This window comes from Miniopterus natalensis, chromosome 19 (genome assembly GCF_054644295.1).
Source record: "Miniopterus natalensis isolate mMinNat1 chromosome 19, mMinNat1.hap1, whole genome shotgun sequence".
In the NCBI taxonomy this organism is placed as follows: domain Eukaryota; kingdom Metazoa; phylum Chordata; class Mammalia; order Chiroptera; family Miniopteridae; genus Miniopterus; species Miniopterus natalensis.
The window spans coordinates 4,979,142-4,996,135 of NC_142099.1; the positions used below are offsets into that span (position 1 = coordinate 4,979,142).

General features: G+C 41.6%; 1 protein-coding gene and 1 long non-coding RNA gene across 3 annotated transcripts in view; one reads left to right on the forward strand and one right to left on the reverse strand.

The window, feature by feature from the left end:
* The window catches only part of LOC148090847 (uncharacterized), a 79,453-nt gene that overhangs the window by 47,105 nt on the left and 15,354 nt on the right, over nucleotides 1-16,994 (forward strand). The window contains exon 3 of the long non-coding RNA XR_015716116.1: nucleotides 16,235-16,302. This is a non-coding gene — a long non-coding RNA (uncharacterized LOC148090847). The remainder of the gene's footprint in view (nucleotides 1-16,234; nucleotides 16,303-16,994) is intronic.
* The window catches only part of SORT1 (sortilin 1), a 54,954-nt gene that overhangs the window by 30,179 nt on the left and 7,781 nt on the right, over nucleotides 1-16,994 (reverse strand). For both annotated transcript variants that reach the window (XM_087827916.1, XM_087827917.1), the window contains exons 2-3: nucleotides 7,431-7,490; nucleotides 5,953-6,026 (exon numbers count right to left, since the gene is read on the reverse strand). In XM_087827916.1, the coding sequence (XP_087684042.1) occupies nucleotides 5,953-6,026; nucleotides 7,431-7,490 (134 nt within the window). The remainder of the gene's footprint in view (nucleotides 1-5,952; nucleotides 6,027-7,430; nucleotides 7,491-16,994) is intronic.

The following is a 16,994-nucleotide window of genomic DNA, read 5'->3' on the forward strand; positions in this document are numbered from 1 at the left end:
TCCCTCAGGGAACCTCCACAAACCTGTTGGCAAGTCTGTGGGCTTTTTAAGAACTTGGCACAACAAGCACATCCCTGCCCTTCAGAAAAAGAAAGCAACATGAGCAAAACAAAAAATCATCAGCTACAACACTCAGGTACTGCAGCCAGCTAAACAAATGGAGCACAATGGGTGAACCTGCTGGCACTGAAAATGGGGTTCTGTTGAGGCCATGCTGGGCTCAGGGATATACAGGAGCGGGCAAAAGTATAGCTGTGAGTATGTGAAACACAGAGTTTATTCTTGCATTATTTATCTATTAATTATTGTATAACTTTCCATAAGAGTTGTAAACCTACTTTTGCCCACCCCTGTATTTTAACATAACACTTTATTTAAGAATAGTTTTATTTTCTATCAGCATATACATATATCAGCATACAACATATATCATGAAGAGGAAATCAATGAAACACCTTCAAAAAGAAATCCACTTTTTAAAATCCAGATGATAATTAGAGTAATGAGCAGCAGTCAAGTGAAAAGTTAACAAAACCCTGTGAAACCATCTGCTTTAGAAGCGAGCCATTTTAGTAACAATTCTACATATCAACCCTAATCTCTGCTCTTTCTGGTTACCAAAATAAATGATCACTTTTGCATTTATCTGTGGTATAAACGTGCATAAGAATATGCATGTTTATAACTCAAGAAAACAATGGTAGAATACAAATATTTTTGGGATAGATCCTAATAATACCCCCAAAGAACAAGAAAAATCTATAAATCATTAAAATACGTGAAAAAAGAAGTAATTATCACATGGACTTCTGGTAAAATATGGCATCAAAATTCCTAGTGAGTGGAAGCATCAGAAAGAGGTTTTTCCAGCAGACTTACATGTTGACACTCAACCCAAACATCCAGAGTCTAGAATTACACCCTTGTTTTTGAGCATTTTCCACTTGCCATATATAGGGCATTGTGACACCAGGCATTGGACCTGCAGACATTTAAGGAGAAGTAACAGTAAAAAATTCCTACAGTCTCTCAGAGGATCTTACATATTACCTCTCTCAACAATCAAACCAACACAGATAGCCTTGTTTGGTTGGCTTTCAGGCCTAACTATTTCTCCATCCCTTTAGTTCATTTTTGCCATGACTAAGTCACTGTAAGTTGCAACATAAAAAAAACACGGATGACCACAAGCTCTTAAGAAAGTTACAGTTTTGTAGTTCTCCCTAATTGGGGAGCTTATACAGTTGACTCTCATTATTCGGGGATACTATATTTGCAAATATGCCTCCCCACTAAAGTTTATCTATAACCCCCGCCAACACTAGCGGCGCTTTCGCAATCACCAGCAGACATGCACAGGGCAGAGAAGAATCTGAGTCGCCCAGTGCACAAGCTCCCAGTTGAGGTCCAACAAGGGGACGTTCTCGTTCTGCCTTCTTACTTCAGCTCTTACACTGTAAATAAGTGTCTTCGTCACGGTCTATTTAGTGCCTTGCATTTTGCATTTTTGAGCTTTTTATTGGTGATTTTGCTGTTTAAAATGACCCCCAAGCATAGTGTTGAAGTGCTGTTGAGAGCTCCTGAGCACAAGAAGGCTCTGATGTGCCTTACAGAGAAAATAAACGAGTTAGATAAGGTTCTTTCGGACAGGAGCTGGTTGTGAGCTCAATGTTAATGAATCAACAATACATACTAAATAAGGTGACCTTAATCAGAAACACACATAAAACAAGGTCATGCACTGATCAACTGATGGAAATGAATGCTGTGATCAGAGGTTTACAAGAACCCACCCCAGAATTTCCCCTGGGAGGAATGGTCCAGCATTCACTAACCAATGTTCAGGGGACTACAAAGAACAGAGCTATTGTGAAGAATGCAAACCGATGGTGTTGAGGTTTCCAGTTAGAAGAGCAGTAGGGAGAATGGAGCTTATTAAGATGCGCCAAAGGAATCACAGGCCTGAAATCAGTGGCAGACAAAATGGGCAGCATTTGAATTTATAGGTAAACTGAACTCCCAATTACACTTCAGTCTCCTTTTTCACCCCAGCTGTCTAAAGCAGTAGCAGCTGAGCCAAGCACATCACTGAGGAGGCTGTCATTCAAGATGCCCAGCAGGAACTGGCTTCCTGTACTTCCCTCAGTATCTGTTGTATATCTTTAAGTTATCCTTTTTTTTAAACCTCAGTAACCTCCTGAAAAACTTACATCGACTATGGAACAAACTTTGATATGAAATCTCTTAGAGATTCTCTTATTAATTTCCAAAAGTTGAACAACTTTCAACAGGAAATAAAAACCGCAACTAAAATGCCCAGTAGTTTTGCAGTAGTGGCACAGAATTCTGGTATAGAACGCTTACCTGTGCCTCACTGAGGCATCTCCAATGAAAGTCACACTCAGGGGCCACCAAATAGAAAGGTGCAGAACATCTCTCAGTTGCCAAAAATCAAATTATCATCCTAACCACAGCTAGCTCGTTTCCTTTTTAACGTCCTATCTGTAAGTGAGAGGCAAATGCTCTTTACAATCTGTTATACCAATTAATATTCCGTAACAGAGATCAAACTTATACCATTCAAACACGACTCCTTTAAATTGAAGACATTAACATATATTCATTTTAACCTAATCATCAATGCCTAGGGACTTTAGTTATTATTTCCCAAACCTTTCAACATTTTTTTTCGCAACCTAAAGACCAAAGTCTACGAACTCGGCACAGGTAACAGAGACAACTTCCTTCTATTCTTTGGAGCCTCTGTGCTGCACACAGCTCAGAACAGGTGCCTTTATTTGAATCCCAAATAAACCTTTGACCACATAAGACTTAGTGGAGAAAGATAACCCAACAAATAATATAATCATTAAAGCTGTGAGAAACAAGAGTCTTCAGAGTGGATTCAACAGGCTTTTATTTCTCACTTGGGCAACCTCAGCAAAGTCATTCTGATCAGACTGCTCCCTCCCTTTCCAGTTGCTGAAGGAGCAGGTGCCTCTTGGCTGGCGTGCTCAACGACATGAGTCACATTAGGCCAGGCCAGACGGAGAGGCAACAAGGCATTTACAGTTTCCACCTAAACTCTGGAGACTTCACTTCACAGCGAGGAGGAAAGAATTCATATTCAAAATGACCTCGGTGAAAACAAACAGCAAAACTGCTGTGCACCATGCAGAAAAAGCGCCTTAACTGTTAACATGATACTACACCAGAAACAAAGAGGACTGCTCTCTAGCAGTGTGTGCTAGGGTTTCCACAGCCCAGAGAGACAGGGGACGGAAAGGGCTGAATCAGATGCGGGCAGGTATTTAAGCCATTTGTTTTTGTTTTGGGCAGTTTTAAAGTTAAGCACACTATTGAAAAGCAAAAGGATGGGGGAAAAGTCGTGAAAACACACTTCACTCCCCGTGGGTGAACCTGTCAGGCCCAGTGCTAGCCACACAATTAAACAGCAATGTAGGAATTCAGCAGGCAAGCAAAAATGTGGCTGAAGCAACAAGTATAAGAGATAATTCAACCTGGAGAAAGAGGAGCTTATTAGTAAATAGCCTTCAAAACATCTAGGGATCAGTAGGAAAAGAGGAAACATCTATGGGTTAATAAGAAAAGAGGTTTTCACCCGACCGGGCATGGCTCAGAGGTTGAGCGTCGACCTAGGATCCAGGTGATTGGGGTTCGATTCCCGGTCAGGGCACATGCCTGGGTTGTTGGCTCGATCAGTGACTCTCTCATCATTGATGTTTCTGTCTCTCTCCCTCTCCCTTCCTCTCTCTGAAATCAATAAAGATATAAAAAAAAAATTTTTCTTAAAAAAAGGTTTTCATTTGCTACCGAAAAATGAATTGGTAATTAGCACCCTCTAGCACACAGATGGGTGATATTTACCACAGCAGCGTTAATAACAGTGAAAAATCAGCTGCAAGCTAAGTGTCCAAGAGAATGATGGTTTAGTAAATTCTGTCAATCTAACAAAAATGATGGGTTACGCAGAGAGGATATGAAAAATATCACAGTATGAGCATCAATCAGGGTGGATGTGGGTTGTAATGCCAAGCGTTAGCGACACTTGTATGTTGGCAGGGGTATGCGTGCATCTCTAGAAGCCATGGAGGCATCTGAGGGCAGACAATCACTTTTTACCAACTGGCACCTTAGAAGGTTTTCAATTCATTTTAACAATTGGCCCAGCAGTGTCAGTATAGTCCAGCTACGTGCCCTTGCCGGCTGCTGGCATGGCAGCAAACGCCACCACGTTCTTACTCCACCCCAGGCACTGCAAAGCATAGCTCACAACAGCTCTAAGGGGATCACTGTTACCATCTTTCTTTTACAGATGACAGAAAGACTCAGGGAGGTTAAATGACTTGCTCAAGTTCATTCTGCTTGCCAAAGACAGTGCTGAGATTCAATGCCAGGCCCATCTGTCAACAAAACCTGGAAACTTGACACTGTACCATGTTGCTTCCCAAAACTATGTAGCCATATGATACAACATTAAAGAGGAAAATCAAGATAATAAACTGTAAATAAATTAAGATTACACTCGACGTTAGGGTGCAATTTTTCTTTCCTTTAAAATTTCCAAATGTTATATAATATACTGCTTTTATTATGAAAGATAAACTGTTAAGAAAAACTATCATAAGGAAAAAAATTTTATGACAGCAAGGTTTCTTAAACACTGGAAAGAGTTATGAAATTACAAATTCTTATGCATTTTCCCCCCCTCCCCAAACAGGATACTTTTCATCTGTCTGAAATGGTTCGATTACTATTCTAATTGTATAAACAAAGTCACCTGTAAATTATAGCCCTTTCTAGCACTAGGATTCTATAATACATTGTCAATCTTTATCAAATAAAAAAATTATCAGTCTAAAAATTATAGAGAGGCCAAGGCATGCATTCATTCAATTAGTATGGCCTGCCAGCCTAGTACTGCGTGTCAGTCAGTCATTTGGCTAACTGCTGGAGAACCCCAAGTTAGTCAAGAACCTCGGCTTAGTAGAGCTTACAGTGATTCCAAGATGGTAATTCCTTCTTAGCCTGTTTTTAGGCCAACATCACTGTGTTGAAGGGTAGAGAACACTGGCTCCAGAATCAGCAATTAAGATCACACCAGTTGGGGAAAGTGTAATCCATCTCAGAGATTCAAGACGTGTTCACTCCTACCTGGGCCCCGATGGCTGCTGGGAGATCCCTTGGCCCTGAGGTAGTTTCTATGTCATCTGCTAGGAGGCTATATTTTTTTTAGGTCCCCTTGGGAGGAAATGAGACAGGCATGGATGATTGCAAAGGCAATCAGCAATTTCTGAGAATTGGCTGGTCTTGCACCTTGCGGTTAAGGAAAAGAACCTACCATTTAACCAAGCTGTACCTTTGAGAAGACAAATCTAAAATTCTGTAAATGTCACCATATGGTTCCAGAACATACACTGCCACCATCATTACCAGTGTGCACACTATAAGGCACCCTGGTAGGTCTGACCTGAAAACCTCCTCCTGATCTAGAAATAATCTAGATAATTTGGGCTCAAAGTGTTAGATAAATGTATTTACTTGGAAGGTACAGTAAGGATAGTTACTTCAGGGACATAAAAACCATTTTGTGCTCATAATAAACAGAAAGACTATTGAATTCCATGCTACCTTCCTGCAAATAAGTATCCATTTAAATTAATAAACACCCCCTACAGACTCTACACCTTCCTTTACCGTTCTGCCACTCAGGCAGGTCAACCAAATCTTAGAACTAGATTCCAGTTCATACTTCTTCAGGTTGTTAAGCACATATTAAAAAGTAAGCTGAATGTGACAGTTCGGTGAAAATTTAAGATGGCTGAAAGATCTTTTTAATCAACTGTCAGACTCCATGTTTAGGAAAGTGGGGAACTTACATTCACAATGTGTTACTCAGGCAATGCCCCAACCATATGTTATGCGTCTCACCTTCGATACAGCTTGGACTGTCCGAAAGTCATGATTACCAGTGGTACATGGAAGGTAGTCAAGACTAGAATGATCTAGAGAAAGACAAAAACACAGTCAAAAAGAAAGCTAGTCCAATCACATGCTTGCCTGTGATGGGATTAAATCAACATCTGAAAGATTGCCTATAGGCCTGTTTTGCAGTAGCCTATACTGCAATATGTCAGAAAACCAAGAAGTTACTAGGGCTTTCAATGATTCAAGGTCTCAACTCTTGGTTGAGATGGTCCCATTGCCTATACTTGAAGCAGTGAAGCAGAGCTAATCAACTACACATTACAGTAAAGGAAGAATTTAACTGTTTTATATCCAAATTACTGTAAGATATTCTCAGGCAAGAACCAGCCCTCTCCCAGTGTTCAGAGGCTAGATCAGTGTGGGTGCTGACAGAGGTCCCTGTACCACATATATCCCTCCTTTTCTCCTCCTCGCTCTTAGTTATCCATGAAATTAGTTTCTTAAATATATTTCTAGATAAAAATATGCATGAGGACAGATTCTGATAGGTTAGTACAAAGGAAGTCTCAAAAAGCCATATAACAAGAAATCTTGGAGATACTGACTATCATAAATAAAGGGATAAATCATGGCTATTAGAGCACAACTCAAATTTTAGAAGAAACTGGGACAAGCTTACAGAAATTCTACCAGAAGTTTAACAATTAATTAAGATAATAAATTTATAACTTGCTCTTCAGCACCAAAATTATATTTCTTTGGGATCCTGACATAGCCATCATGTGCCTCAATGCTATGATACTTACATTAATGGAATACCAGAGGGTATGGGCTGTGGCCTGTCCTTGTGTGGGCAGGATAACAACAGAGCCAGTGAACACCAAGCCTGGATTCAAGACCTGGGGCTGCTGCGTCCTTGGTGCACCCTCCTACTGGGAGATGGGCTACATACTAGGAGGGTAAGGAGCTGACACTCCTTTCACTCCCCCAAGTCTGGCAGCACCTCCTTTGTGGTAGGGGAAGGGACACAGATGGAGCTGAACAGCCACGAGCCTGTGGGTGCCACAGTCCTTCAACACTAACTGTGGGAAAGGACATGGGAAAATGCAGTTTGGAAGAAAAATGGCCAGATGTGCAATGTGCAGGTTTTGGCTTCTACACAGGTTTCCCACGTGCTGTCAGGCTGCCTTCTCAGCATACAGCACATTCTCCTTTCTTCCTGCTCATCTGATGCCAAACAGCCACCAAGGACTCAAAAGATGTCTATCTTCCCATTAAGAAGAAGGTGGATACAAGACAGTCCCTGTTTTAAAGCAAAACCAAACCAACCACAGTTTCCTGAGAGTCTGTCCTGGAAACATGCATTTCTGTGACTAAGGTTGGGGACAGTTTCAGAAAGTAACAACATTTAGTGCTTAAACTCCCCAAATCTACACCTTCTTCTTGCTCAGTTGAATTCACAGCATCAAAACAGTACTTACCCCAGTGCTATCTCCAACCCAAGACAAGGATACGGAGCCACTGAGATCATCAAACACATGCTGTAAGGAAAAAGAAACTCATTTAGAAATGACATCTTTCCTTCAGTCTTTGACTTCCTTAAATAATTTAGAACACTATTACTTTCAAAGTAATTAAATTCATAATTATAAGGGGACATGGATTCCCAGAACAAAACTTGAAAGATAGGGTTTAACTACTTAACCTGAATTACAAATAACTTGGAGATTTTAATTCTCTCTCATACAAAGTAAGCCAAGCAGATGAGATTTCCTCACTGCACCAGATGGGGAGATGGGATAATCTCATCGCTTTCCCCAACAGAACTAAATATAAATCTATAGAAAGTATTCTTAGGATGCTTTAAAACAAGGGATCACAGCCCACACTGACAGCTATAACTGTAACTCAATCAGCATAATTTAAATTTTTCTAGGCAGCCTTCATAGGATAGGTGCATAGTTAATAACTGGATTCCTTTTGCTTTGAGGCTAACTCACACAAATGACAAGGGACAGAAGCGAGAGCAAATGCCCTTCTTTCACCTTTAAAATAGGAGTGATGATAATAATGATATAGTAATAATAATAAAACAACCTTAATAGAGTTGTGGTAAGAGGGAGGAGACAAAAAAAAGGAAAGCTGGTGCATTGTACCCAAAATATGGTAAGATATTGAAATGTAGTTTTAATAATCATTGAAGGTGCTTTTGGGTTTTGGTTTTCAAGTACTTTCTTTCTCTATTTATAAAATAATGTATATCCATTACAGAAAATGTAGACAATAATAGAGAGGTATAATGAAGAAAATATAAATCTCTCATAATCCTATCATACAGAGATAGTCAAGGCTAACATTATAATTTTTAATCTCTATTGTTATTGGTTTTTAGCTGATAAAGAAGTAATTCCAAAAAGACCATATTGGCACTTGGTAAAAATTTCCAACCATAGTGAAGATCCTTCCTCTTTATCTGCCACATGCCCTACCACCCAAGCCCCACTCCCCAGAGGGCTAACAGTTTAGTATACATTTCTACTAAGTGTTGACGATTATGCTTTCTTATGAAGACTTACATCTTCTTAAGATTTTTAAAATCTCAAACATGCCCTGCCTATCCAAACACGAGGGGTTCCTGAGAAGCAGAGGATGTAGCCTGATACTTCTTGGTGTTTCCTGTGCCCCCCGCGATACTTTGCGCACTCAGTAAGCATTTGTTGAAATGGTTCTACATCATTCCCAAACCACACGCTCGATCTCAAAATAGTGCATGTCTATAAACGGTGGGTGCCCGGCGCTGGGCACTGGGCTGCCAGTCCCAGCAGAGGCGTCTGAGGAAGCAGAACTCAGGCACTGTTTTGCTCATCTTCTCATTTCTTTTGGTGGTCTTCCTGAGAGGGCCTCTGGATTCACCCATGCCATCCCCTCTGGACTGAAAGCACCTTTGAGGGCAGCAGGATCTCTTGTACAGTCTCCGTAAGGGGCACACCGCACACAGCGCTTGCTCAGTAAAGGCTGGTTAACTCTCAAACGCTTAGGCAGAGCTTCTCGCAGCCTCTGCGATACAGAAAGGCTATTCATACACGCGCACTGGCCAAGCATCTGTGGAAAGGCAGGGCTGCTAGAGACATCTGGAACCAGAAGCGCAAAAACTGACACAGCAACGTGTCTTGTAAGATGCTCTGCATAGAGCAAGACGGCATGTTCTCTGGAGTGAGGACAGGGTCTGAAATTATATCAATGAGCTCCTTGAGGAGAAGCAGAAATATCCAGAGCTATCACAAGCCCCAGACCACATGGGCTAACAGTCATCTAAACGTAGGCTCTCTTTCCAAGGCAGGCTCTGGTCACAGCAGCTGAGCAGGAGAAAAGAGAAATCTCCCCACTGCAGTCCTGGCTGTCCTGATCAGGCCACACCATGGCTTTTCCTGAGCCAGTCAGAGCCTGCACCTTTCACTTCTGAGACCAGTCATTGCACACTGGCATCACTCAGGTTTCCTGCTGCCCAGGCACAGAGGGAGAAGATTCTTAGATGTCACTAGCAACCCGCAGCTTCACCTAAACAGCTCAAAGGATAGTTGACCTCATTCATCATCCAAAGAGTTCCTTTGGAAATGTAGGCCAGGTTTATTAACTATAATTGTGGTCTTCTGCTACTCTTAACCCTTCCTCCCTTCCCTTCCCAAAAGCCAATTAAATTTTACTTTTGAGAATAGACAAACTCATTGAAAAAACTCATCCATCTACAGCAAATACAGCTAATTTTTTATATTTCAGTCTTTAATACTTATACTGGTTAAAGTAAAAGAAAAAAATGAAATCAGGTTTAACAATAGACCAAAGCTCTGGTGGAAAAAAAACGTAATGTGGAGAGGAGACAAATCCAGGACAGTTGGGGGACCAAGAGCAGAGACACAATTCTACCCCTTCCATGGGAGGGTTACAGGTATCTAGGAAAGGGTGGACTGTCATGGTCATGGTCAGGAGACAGAATTCACAAGTGTCAGCAAAAGGCCATCAATTCAAATGCTTAATCACTTATCATATTTAACATACTGTACATGTCACTCTACATTGTAGTGGCATCATAGGAATTTCAAAATATGTATTACTTTTAATTATAGCAATAAGAACATTGTCTGCCTCCCTTACTAGACCTGAAGCCCATCTGGTAGAGGGACCAAGCTGATTCATTTTAGCAAACATATATATAATGTAGCACATAAAAGGCACTTAATAAATACTGAATTCATTTTAAGGATTAGTTGTGAAGCTCTGGGAAGGAAGAGGAGGAAGAGATAAGGAAAGACCCTCTTATTTCCCTGTGACAGAAATGGATATAAATATAAGAAGTTCTGTTCTGAGAGGGCTTCTGCTCTGGCCAAGGCAGAGTAACAGGGGTCAGATTAATGTTCCCACCTGGAATAGCTGCAAAAACACAAACTATGTAAAAAGATAGTTCTCAAGACACTGGCCTGCAGGCAACAAAGGAAAATAATCCCTGATGAATAGGAAACAAAGGGCCTACATCTGCTCTAGGTTGCTGTCCAGAGGGAGTGTCCAGGACACTGTGCAGGGAAGGGGAACCCAGGCAGAGCCCAGATGTCCTCCTCGGCTGAAGAAATGAGCTGGTGGTCTGAGGAGAACATAGAGGCTACAGCCACCATCAACTGTAGTGACCACCAACTCCATCCACATAGGCACACGTTGGTAAAGATGTCAGGAACCCATCAAAGCGCTGAGAGACACTGGCCAGGGGCAGACTATATATATGAGTAAGAAGAAATAAAGGTGTGCACACTGAGACGTAAGCAGGGCTTACAAAGGCGGGGGCACACGGAAGCAATAGCAAGGTGGCGGGAAAAGGTAGTTGTGCGGGAAGAACAAACATGAAGACATATGCACGTTTTGAAAATTTTCAAAGGGTAACAAATATGTTAATATTGCCAACTAAAGTGCTGAATATACAGTAGATGCTATTAAGTACTTGTTAAATAAGAATTTCAAATCAGGATAAACAAAGATAAGGTGGGAATCAAAGGGAAATCAAAACAGAAAAGGAGATGTGTGTGAGAAGAAAAGTAGTTCTGCTTGAAATTCCCAAGAAAGCTGAGACAAGGCCACAGGATCACTGACTCAAACAGGCATGGTTTCCAAGGGTATACAGAGTTGAACATAATCAACCAGCAAGTTATTGTTCAATTGTTCCAATCAAGGCAAAGTAAGATGAATAAAAGAAATATGAGCAGAGGGTAAAGCTTGTGGCTCCCGAGACCTGAAAGGCAGAATAATCTCTTTAGGAAGGGAAAACCCCAAACTGCCAACACAATACAACCAATGAACATCCTATAACATTAAAATATAGAACATACAAAAATATGGTAAAATACTGAACACATAAAAAGATTCAGGAGTCAAATTCAGCCAACAGAAGGCAGAGTGAATGTCTACCTCAAGCGCTGTTACGAAATGATGTTTGTGTTAGCTGTCTGGATACATGACAACTGAAATGGAGAAGGTGGGGGAGATCTGAGCACGTTTTATTTCTGGGGAACAGTAGCTGTGTTGCTCTAACGTAGTATGCATAAGAGATGGATTATTTAGCATAGAGAGAACATGACCTGGCAACTACATATTGCTAAGCAGTCAGCCAAATGTATGTTCTAGAAGCAGGTCAAAATAAAGAAAAAACCATGTAAATATACTGTTTGTGTGATTAGCAAGCCAAAAGCCAGTATCCACAGGGGCTACGTGGTGCATATGGTAATTTAGATTACTTAATCACATCCAGGAGGTTTAAGACTAGCTATGTAAAATGTCACTTCATTTTTCTGGAGATGAGCAAGAACTTGCCACATCTAAAGAGAGGCTGATTAATCCCCTCGCACAGTTGCTGGCACAGGAGGAAACAAGCCAAAGTCCAAGATTGAGTGAAGTTTCTTTTAGTGTGTGACAGCGATTTTCAACCTTTTCCACCTCACAGCACACATAAACTAATCACTAAAATTCTGCGGCACACCAAAAAATATATTTTTTGCCAATCTGACCAAAAAAATAGGTGTAATTTTGATTCATTTACATGGGACGGCTATTACTGTGTTGGCTGCTGTTGGTTTTTTTATTTGTCACTCTAAGGGAAAAGAGGTCAGTGCTCCTGACTAAATAGTCAGGTACTGCATGTTTGAAAAATTCTTGCTGCACCACAGCACACCAGGTGAAAATCACTGCTGTGTGATGAGGACAGCATTGCAAGTTAGTGGTCAAAGAGCTGGAAAAAATATAAAGATGGACTCATAACTCCCTTCTTACCACCAGTCTCAAATAAATTCCACACAGAACAAAGACTTAAATAGAAAAAGTTAAATCATAAAAATCCTAGAAGTATGAATAAAGATTCTTATAATCTTAGGAGGAGAAGACTTTGACTAAATTAAACAAAATTTTAATGGCAAAATACCAAAGAGAAAATTAATAACAAAAACAAAAAAACACTAGGAAAAATTATTTGCAACATGACAAAGGGTTAATTTAGAGTAAGTTTTCAAGTCAGTAAGAAAAAGGCAAAGCCCTCAGAGGAAAACTAGCAATTCACAAAAGGACACAGAAATGGCCCATAACACATGAAAAGCTATTTAATCTTGCTAGTGATCAAAAGAAAATCCTTTCCGGGAAAGGTACAAAATATATCTTCCCAGTGAAGGGTGGCAACTGGATTACTGATGAGCTCTGTGGGTAGAAATATGTAAAATGCTACAGCTTTCCTGGAGAGCTATTTGGTGGTGTGAATCAGAACTGAAAATGTCCACACCACGTGACCCAGCAATGCCACTCTCAGGAATTTATCCTAACGGGATAATCACACACCTGGACTTCCAGCTAACAACTACTGAGGACTTCCACAGGCCATCCACTTACTGTCCAGGCATCTTACACACATTATCACTGAGTCCACATAACAACTCCATGAGATATCACTGTATCTGTACATTCTAGATGAAGAATTGAAACTTTGGTAAATAATTTATGTTATGCAATAAAACAATACACCAGATGCTATTGAAAATCTTTCAGGTATTTGTTGACATTGAAAGATATTCATAGCATGCTGAGTAAAAAGCAGTAAATAGCACATAAAATCCTGTGTGTGTATTAGCTGAAAAGGTATCTGGAAGAATGTTCTTCAAAGTATTCACAGCAACTGTCTCTGAGCGGTGATGCTTTTTTCTTTATAGCTTTTCTGGATTGACTGAATTACTCCCCACCCCAACCTCAAATTAGCAAGAATCATTTTTAAAAAATAAAATACATAATTGATTTTGATTTTTAAAAAAAGGCTATATGAAAGGGTGGTATAAGAAGTACTCGTAGACCGCGTCAGTTTAGTCTTCTGTTACACTGGATAACAGATGTAACAAGGCTACAGGCTGGGTCAGAGGGCACCTGCCACCCGAGCCACACTAATGCTGGTGGTCTTGATTTAATTTAGGGCAGACATCATTATTCGCTGACACACTGACCTTTCCAGAGCCACATTCAGAGTCTTTTGTTCATCACCTGTTGAACAGTGATTTCTAGTGTCCCAGATGACACTGACAGTCATTGACTGCCCCCAGTAGGGGAGCTCTGGGTAGCAGGGAGTCATGGGCTGGCATTTATAACCAAACTGGTTTTTGGGAAGTCATTATGCTAGAAAGTAGGGGGACAGCTTACACTGCCTCCTCTGAAATATGCCCACCTTGACAGCTGACTGCCAGACTCATCCATGCATTTACTGCCTATCATTTCAAAGCCTGAGGGCCACACATTTTAGAACCATGAGCTAACTCAGATGTTCATTTCTGCAGTCATGTGGCTAATCCCTAAAACACAACATTCTTCACGGAAATAACTTTGTCTTCATATCTAATTAAACCAGAAGCCTAATTAAATTACTGGTACTATAGCTTGGAGAACTTCAAGTTGGTCCCGAGAGTCATTGTAGCTTGGAAAAAACTTGGTAATGAGAAACTTCTGCCTATCTTTAGTTACACACCTGATCAAAAGTAAAATACTGCAAGAACTGCCTTGGGCACACCCGAGCCGGGTCAGTGTCACACGGACACAGACCAAGGTATGGCGATAGCCAGAGGGAAAGGGGGGTGGAGGGAGGTAAAAGAGGGCAAAGGGGAGATAAGTGGGGATGGAAACAGACTTGACTTTGGGCGATGGGCGCAGGATGCAGTGTGCAGATGATGTTTAGCTGAGTGACACACTTGAAACCTGCATGATTTTGTTCACTAATGTCACCCCAATAAACTCAGTTAAAAATGACGGCACCTTTCCCACACACTCCTGCTTCAACAAATACATGGAGTGGGGGGGTGGGGGGTACCTACCAAGTGCTGGACCCTACTTGGGGTGCTGGGGAAACAGCAGTAATCATACACATCTGTGCTCATGGAGCTTTAAAAATGCTTCCACAGAAGTCTAAAAATTAATGCTAAACATGCTAGACATTTAATCTACAGAAGACAGCCTGTCCCAGTGGAAATAAAGCTACAGAAGGGTGTTAAAGCCCAGCGCAGTAACTAACTGGTTGGGGAAGTAGGCACAAATCGTTTTCCCTCTTGGGAATCCATTTCTTCAGGAGTAAACTGAATTATGCTCCTTCACCAAATGAAATAACATACAGAGGTGCGGCACTGGTGATCCCACCAAGAACAGGAATTTCAGACTTAGGCTTCCCAACCCCAGCGGGGAACATGAGTGGACGGGGCACAGTGGCGTGCAAGAGGGGCCTGAAACAGGGCCTGGGTGATGCTCTTGCAGGCAGAAGAAAGTCTGACCAGAATACTGTTCTGTCAAGTACGGCACCGCTAGGGTCATAAAAACATGAGCCAAAAATAAGATCACAAATGTTCCAGTTCTCAGGGAGACTATTCTTAGAAATGAAAAGGCTAAACATACTCTTCTTCAAGTTTTCAAACCTCTTCAATCATCCAGCCTTGTCTGCAAGGCAGGATGATATGGAGGCAAGCACCGGGCTGGTAGGGACCCTGATTTTTATTTCCAGTTGTGCCTCAAGCCTGGTGAACTTGAACAGCTCAACCTGACTTCACCGCCAAGGCGAGGGGAGGCTGGAATGACAACATTTTTAGTCCCTCTAAGCTTTAAAATTCTATGACTCATCATTAATTTAACCTCTCGGTTTGCTTTTCCACTGCTGTTTTCATAAAAAAAAAAAAAAAAAAAAAAAATCAGCTCCCTGCTTGACAACACTCTGGTGTTAAAGGGACAGGCAACAGCAGCCTCCATCACCTCGGAACCTCAACAGCCGGGACACTCACTGAGAGGAGGCCGGGAGGCCGCGGGGCCACCGCCCATGCAGTAAAAATCCACGCATTTGACCTCAAAGAGAAACTTGTAGACCGTCACTATTCAATTTGCTAAGCTTGTTACAATTGCCTAAATCAGTCATCTCTTTCCCTGGCTTACATTAGAGGCAAATCCAATCTGGGGATAGTGTATGTAGAGACCGGCAGCAGCAAAAGGAACAGAATACTGCAAAGGGACTATCATTTCTGCAGAAAAACACAGTAAACTTCAACCAGAAGAGAACAGCATTAGGCTCACAAACCTGGGCTGCTAGGAATGGGAGACAATGACCTCACATATCCCATCACCCTGGAGGGCATCAGTGCCATTAATGCCCGCTGTGGCGTAGCATAACGTAATCTCGATGCAGGGTCACTTGGCTGACTAAGAAGGCAGAAAAGTATTTCAGAAAAATTTCCACTGAAACAACAACAAGCCCTTTGGCACTTAAAAGGGTAGGCTTCGTTTTTGAAAACATCACTTTCATGGGATAATTCATTCATTTCGAATCATGGCCAATAAAGGAGCTAAATTACAAAACAGCATTTAATTTTGACATCTTAGTCCCACTTCAGAGACAAGGACGCGGTGAAGGATGTGCCCCAGCTGCCACCTGACTGACCGTAAAGGCTCACCGCTCACCCACTGCGTTGAGGACTAATCCCTTCCTCCCCGCCCCCACGTGGGCCCTCTTCCAGACCGCTGGGCACGCACTGAGCACTCTCCAGCCCCAGGCCTTTGAACATGCTGTTCTCTCTGCCTGGGATACTCCTACAGGCAAAATCCTGCTTACCTTCAAGTATCACATTAAATTATTCCCAGCAAGTGCTTCGTAATGTCCCCCCAATTATTCTCCTGAAGTTACTTTTTTTCTTCTTGGTACTTGTCACATTGATAATACATATCTGCATAATGTCTCTTTTCTCTACAGGGATCTTGTCTGCTGTGTTTCACACATCAGTCCCCAGAACCAGGAGCCAGTACAACGCCTCACATGTGGTAGGTGCTCAATAACCGATTGCTGAACTGAAGACTAACAATAGTAGCATTGAACCTTTACTGAGCACTTATGATATCTAAGACACCATGGCTACTTTACAGATAAAGGAGCAGGCTCAGAAAGGTTAAGTAATTTGCAAAAAGTCATGCAGCTGGTAAGTGGCTGAGCAAAGATTCAGACTCCTGTCTGTCTGACTCCAGGCGGCACACTCAATGACTCGCCCCAGCACTGTGTGAGGCAAAACTGGTGAAGGACGCCTAGGACAGCAAGGGCCCCTACCTTTAAGGAGTTTATAATCTGGGAAATGACCATTTAATAGGTGAAAGTGAATGCAGAGCAGGCTACTACAGTTAAGTGCTGGGTTACATGGTATAGTTAAATGTTGTAGAAGAGAAAAGCATAAGCAGTATCTCTCTCTTAATCCAGACTTGGCTCCCATGAATACCCCGAAGAGTTCTCTAGAAACACAGCTAAAGAAAAGCACGTAAGCCCACACGCAAACATCTGAGCATCTAACTGGTAATACATCAGAAGCTTTATGGAGACAGCCACTGCAAGACATCCTCGATAACAGACGAATGCACACTAAATCCCACGCCATTCTCATTTAATCTTCACAACGACCCATTTGATAAGATGAAAAAACTAAGGTTCACTGACATTACTCTGTCCATGGTCACTGCTGACGTGT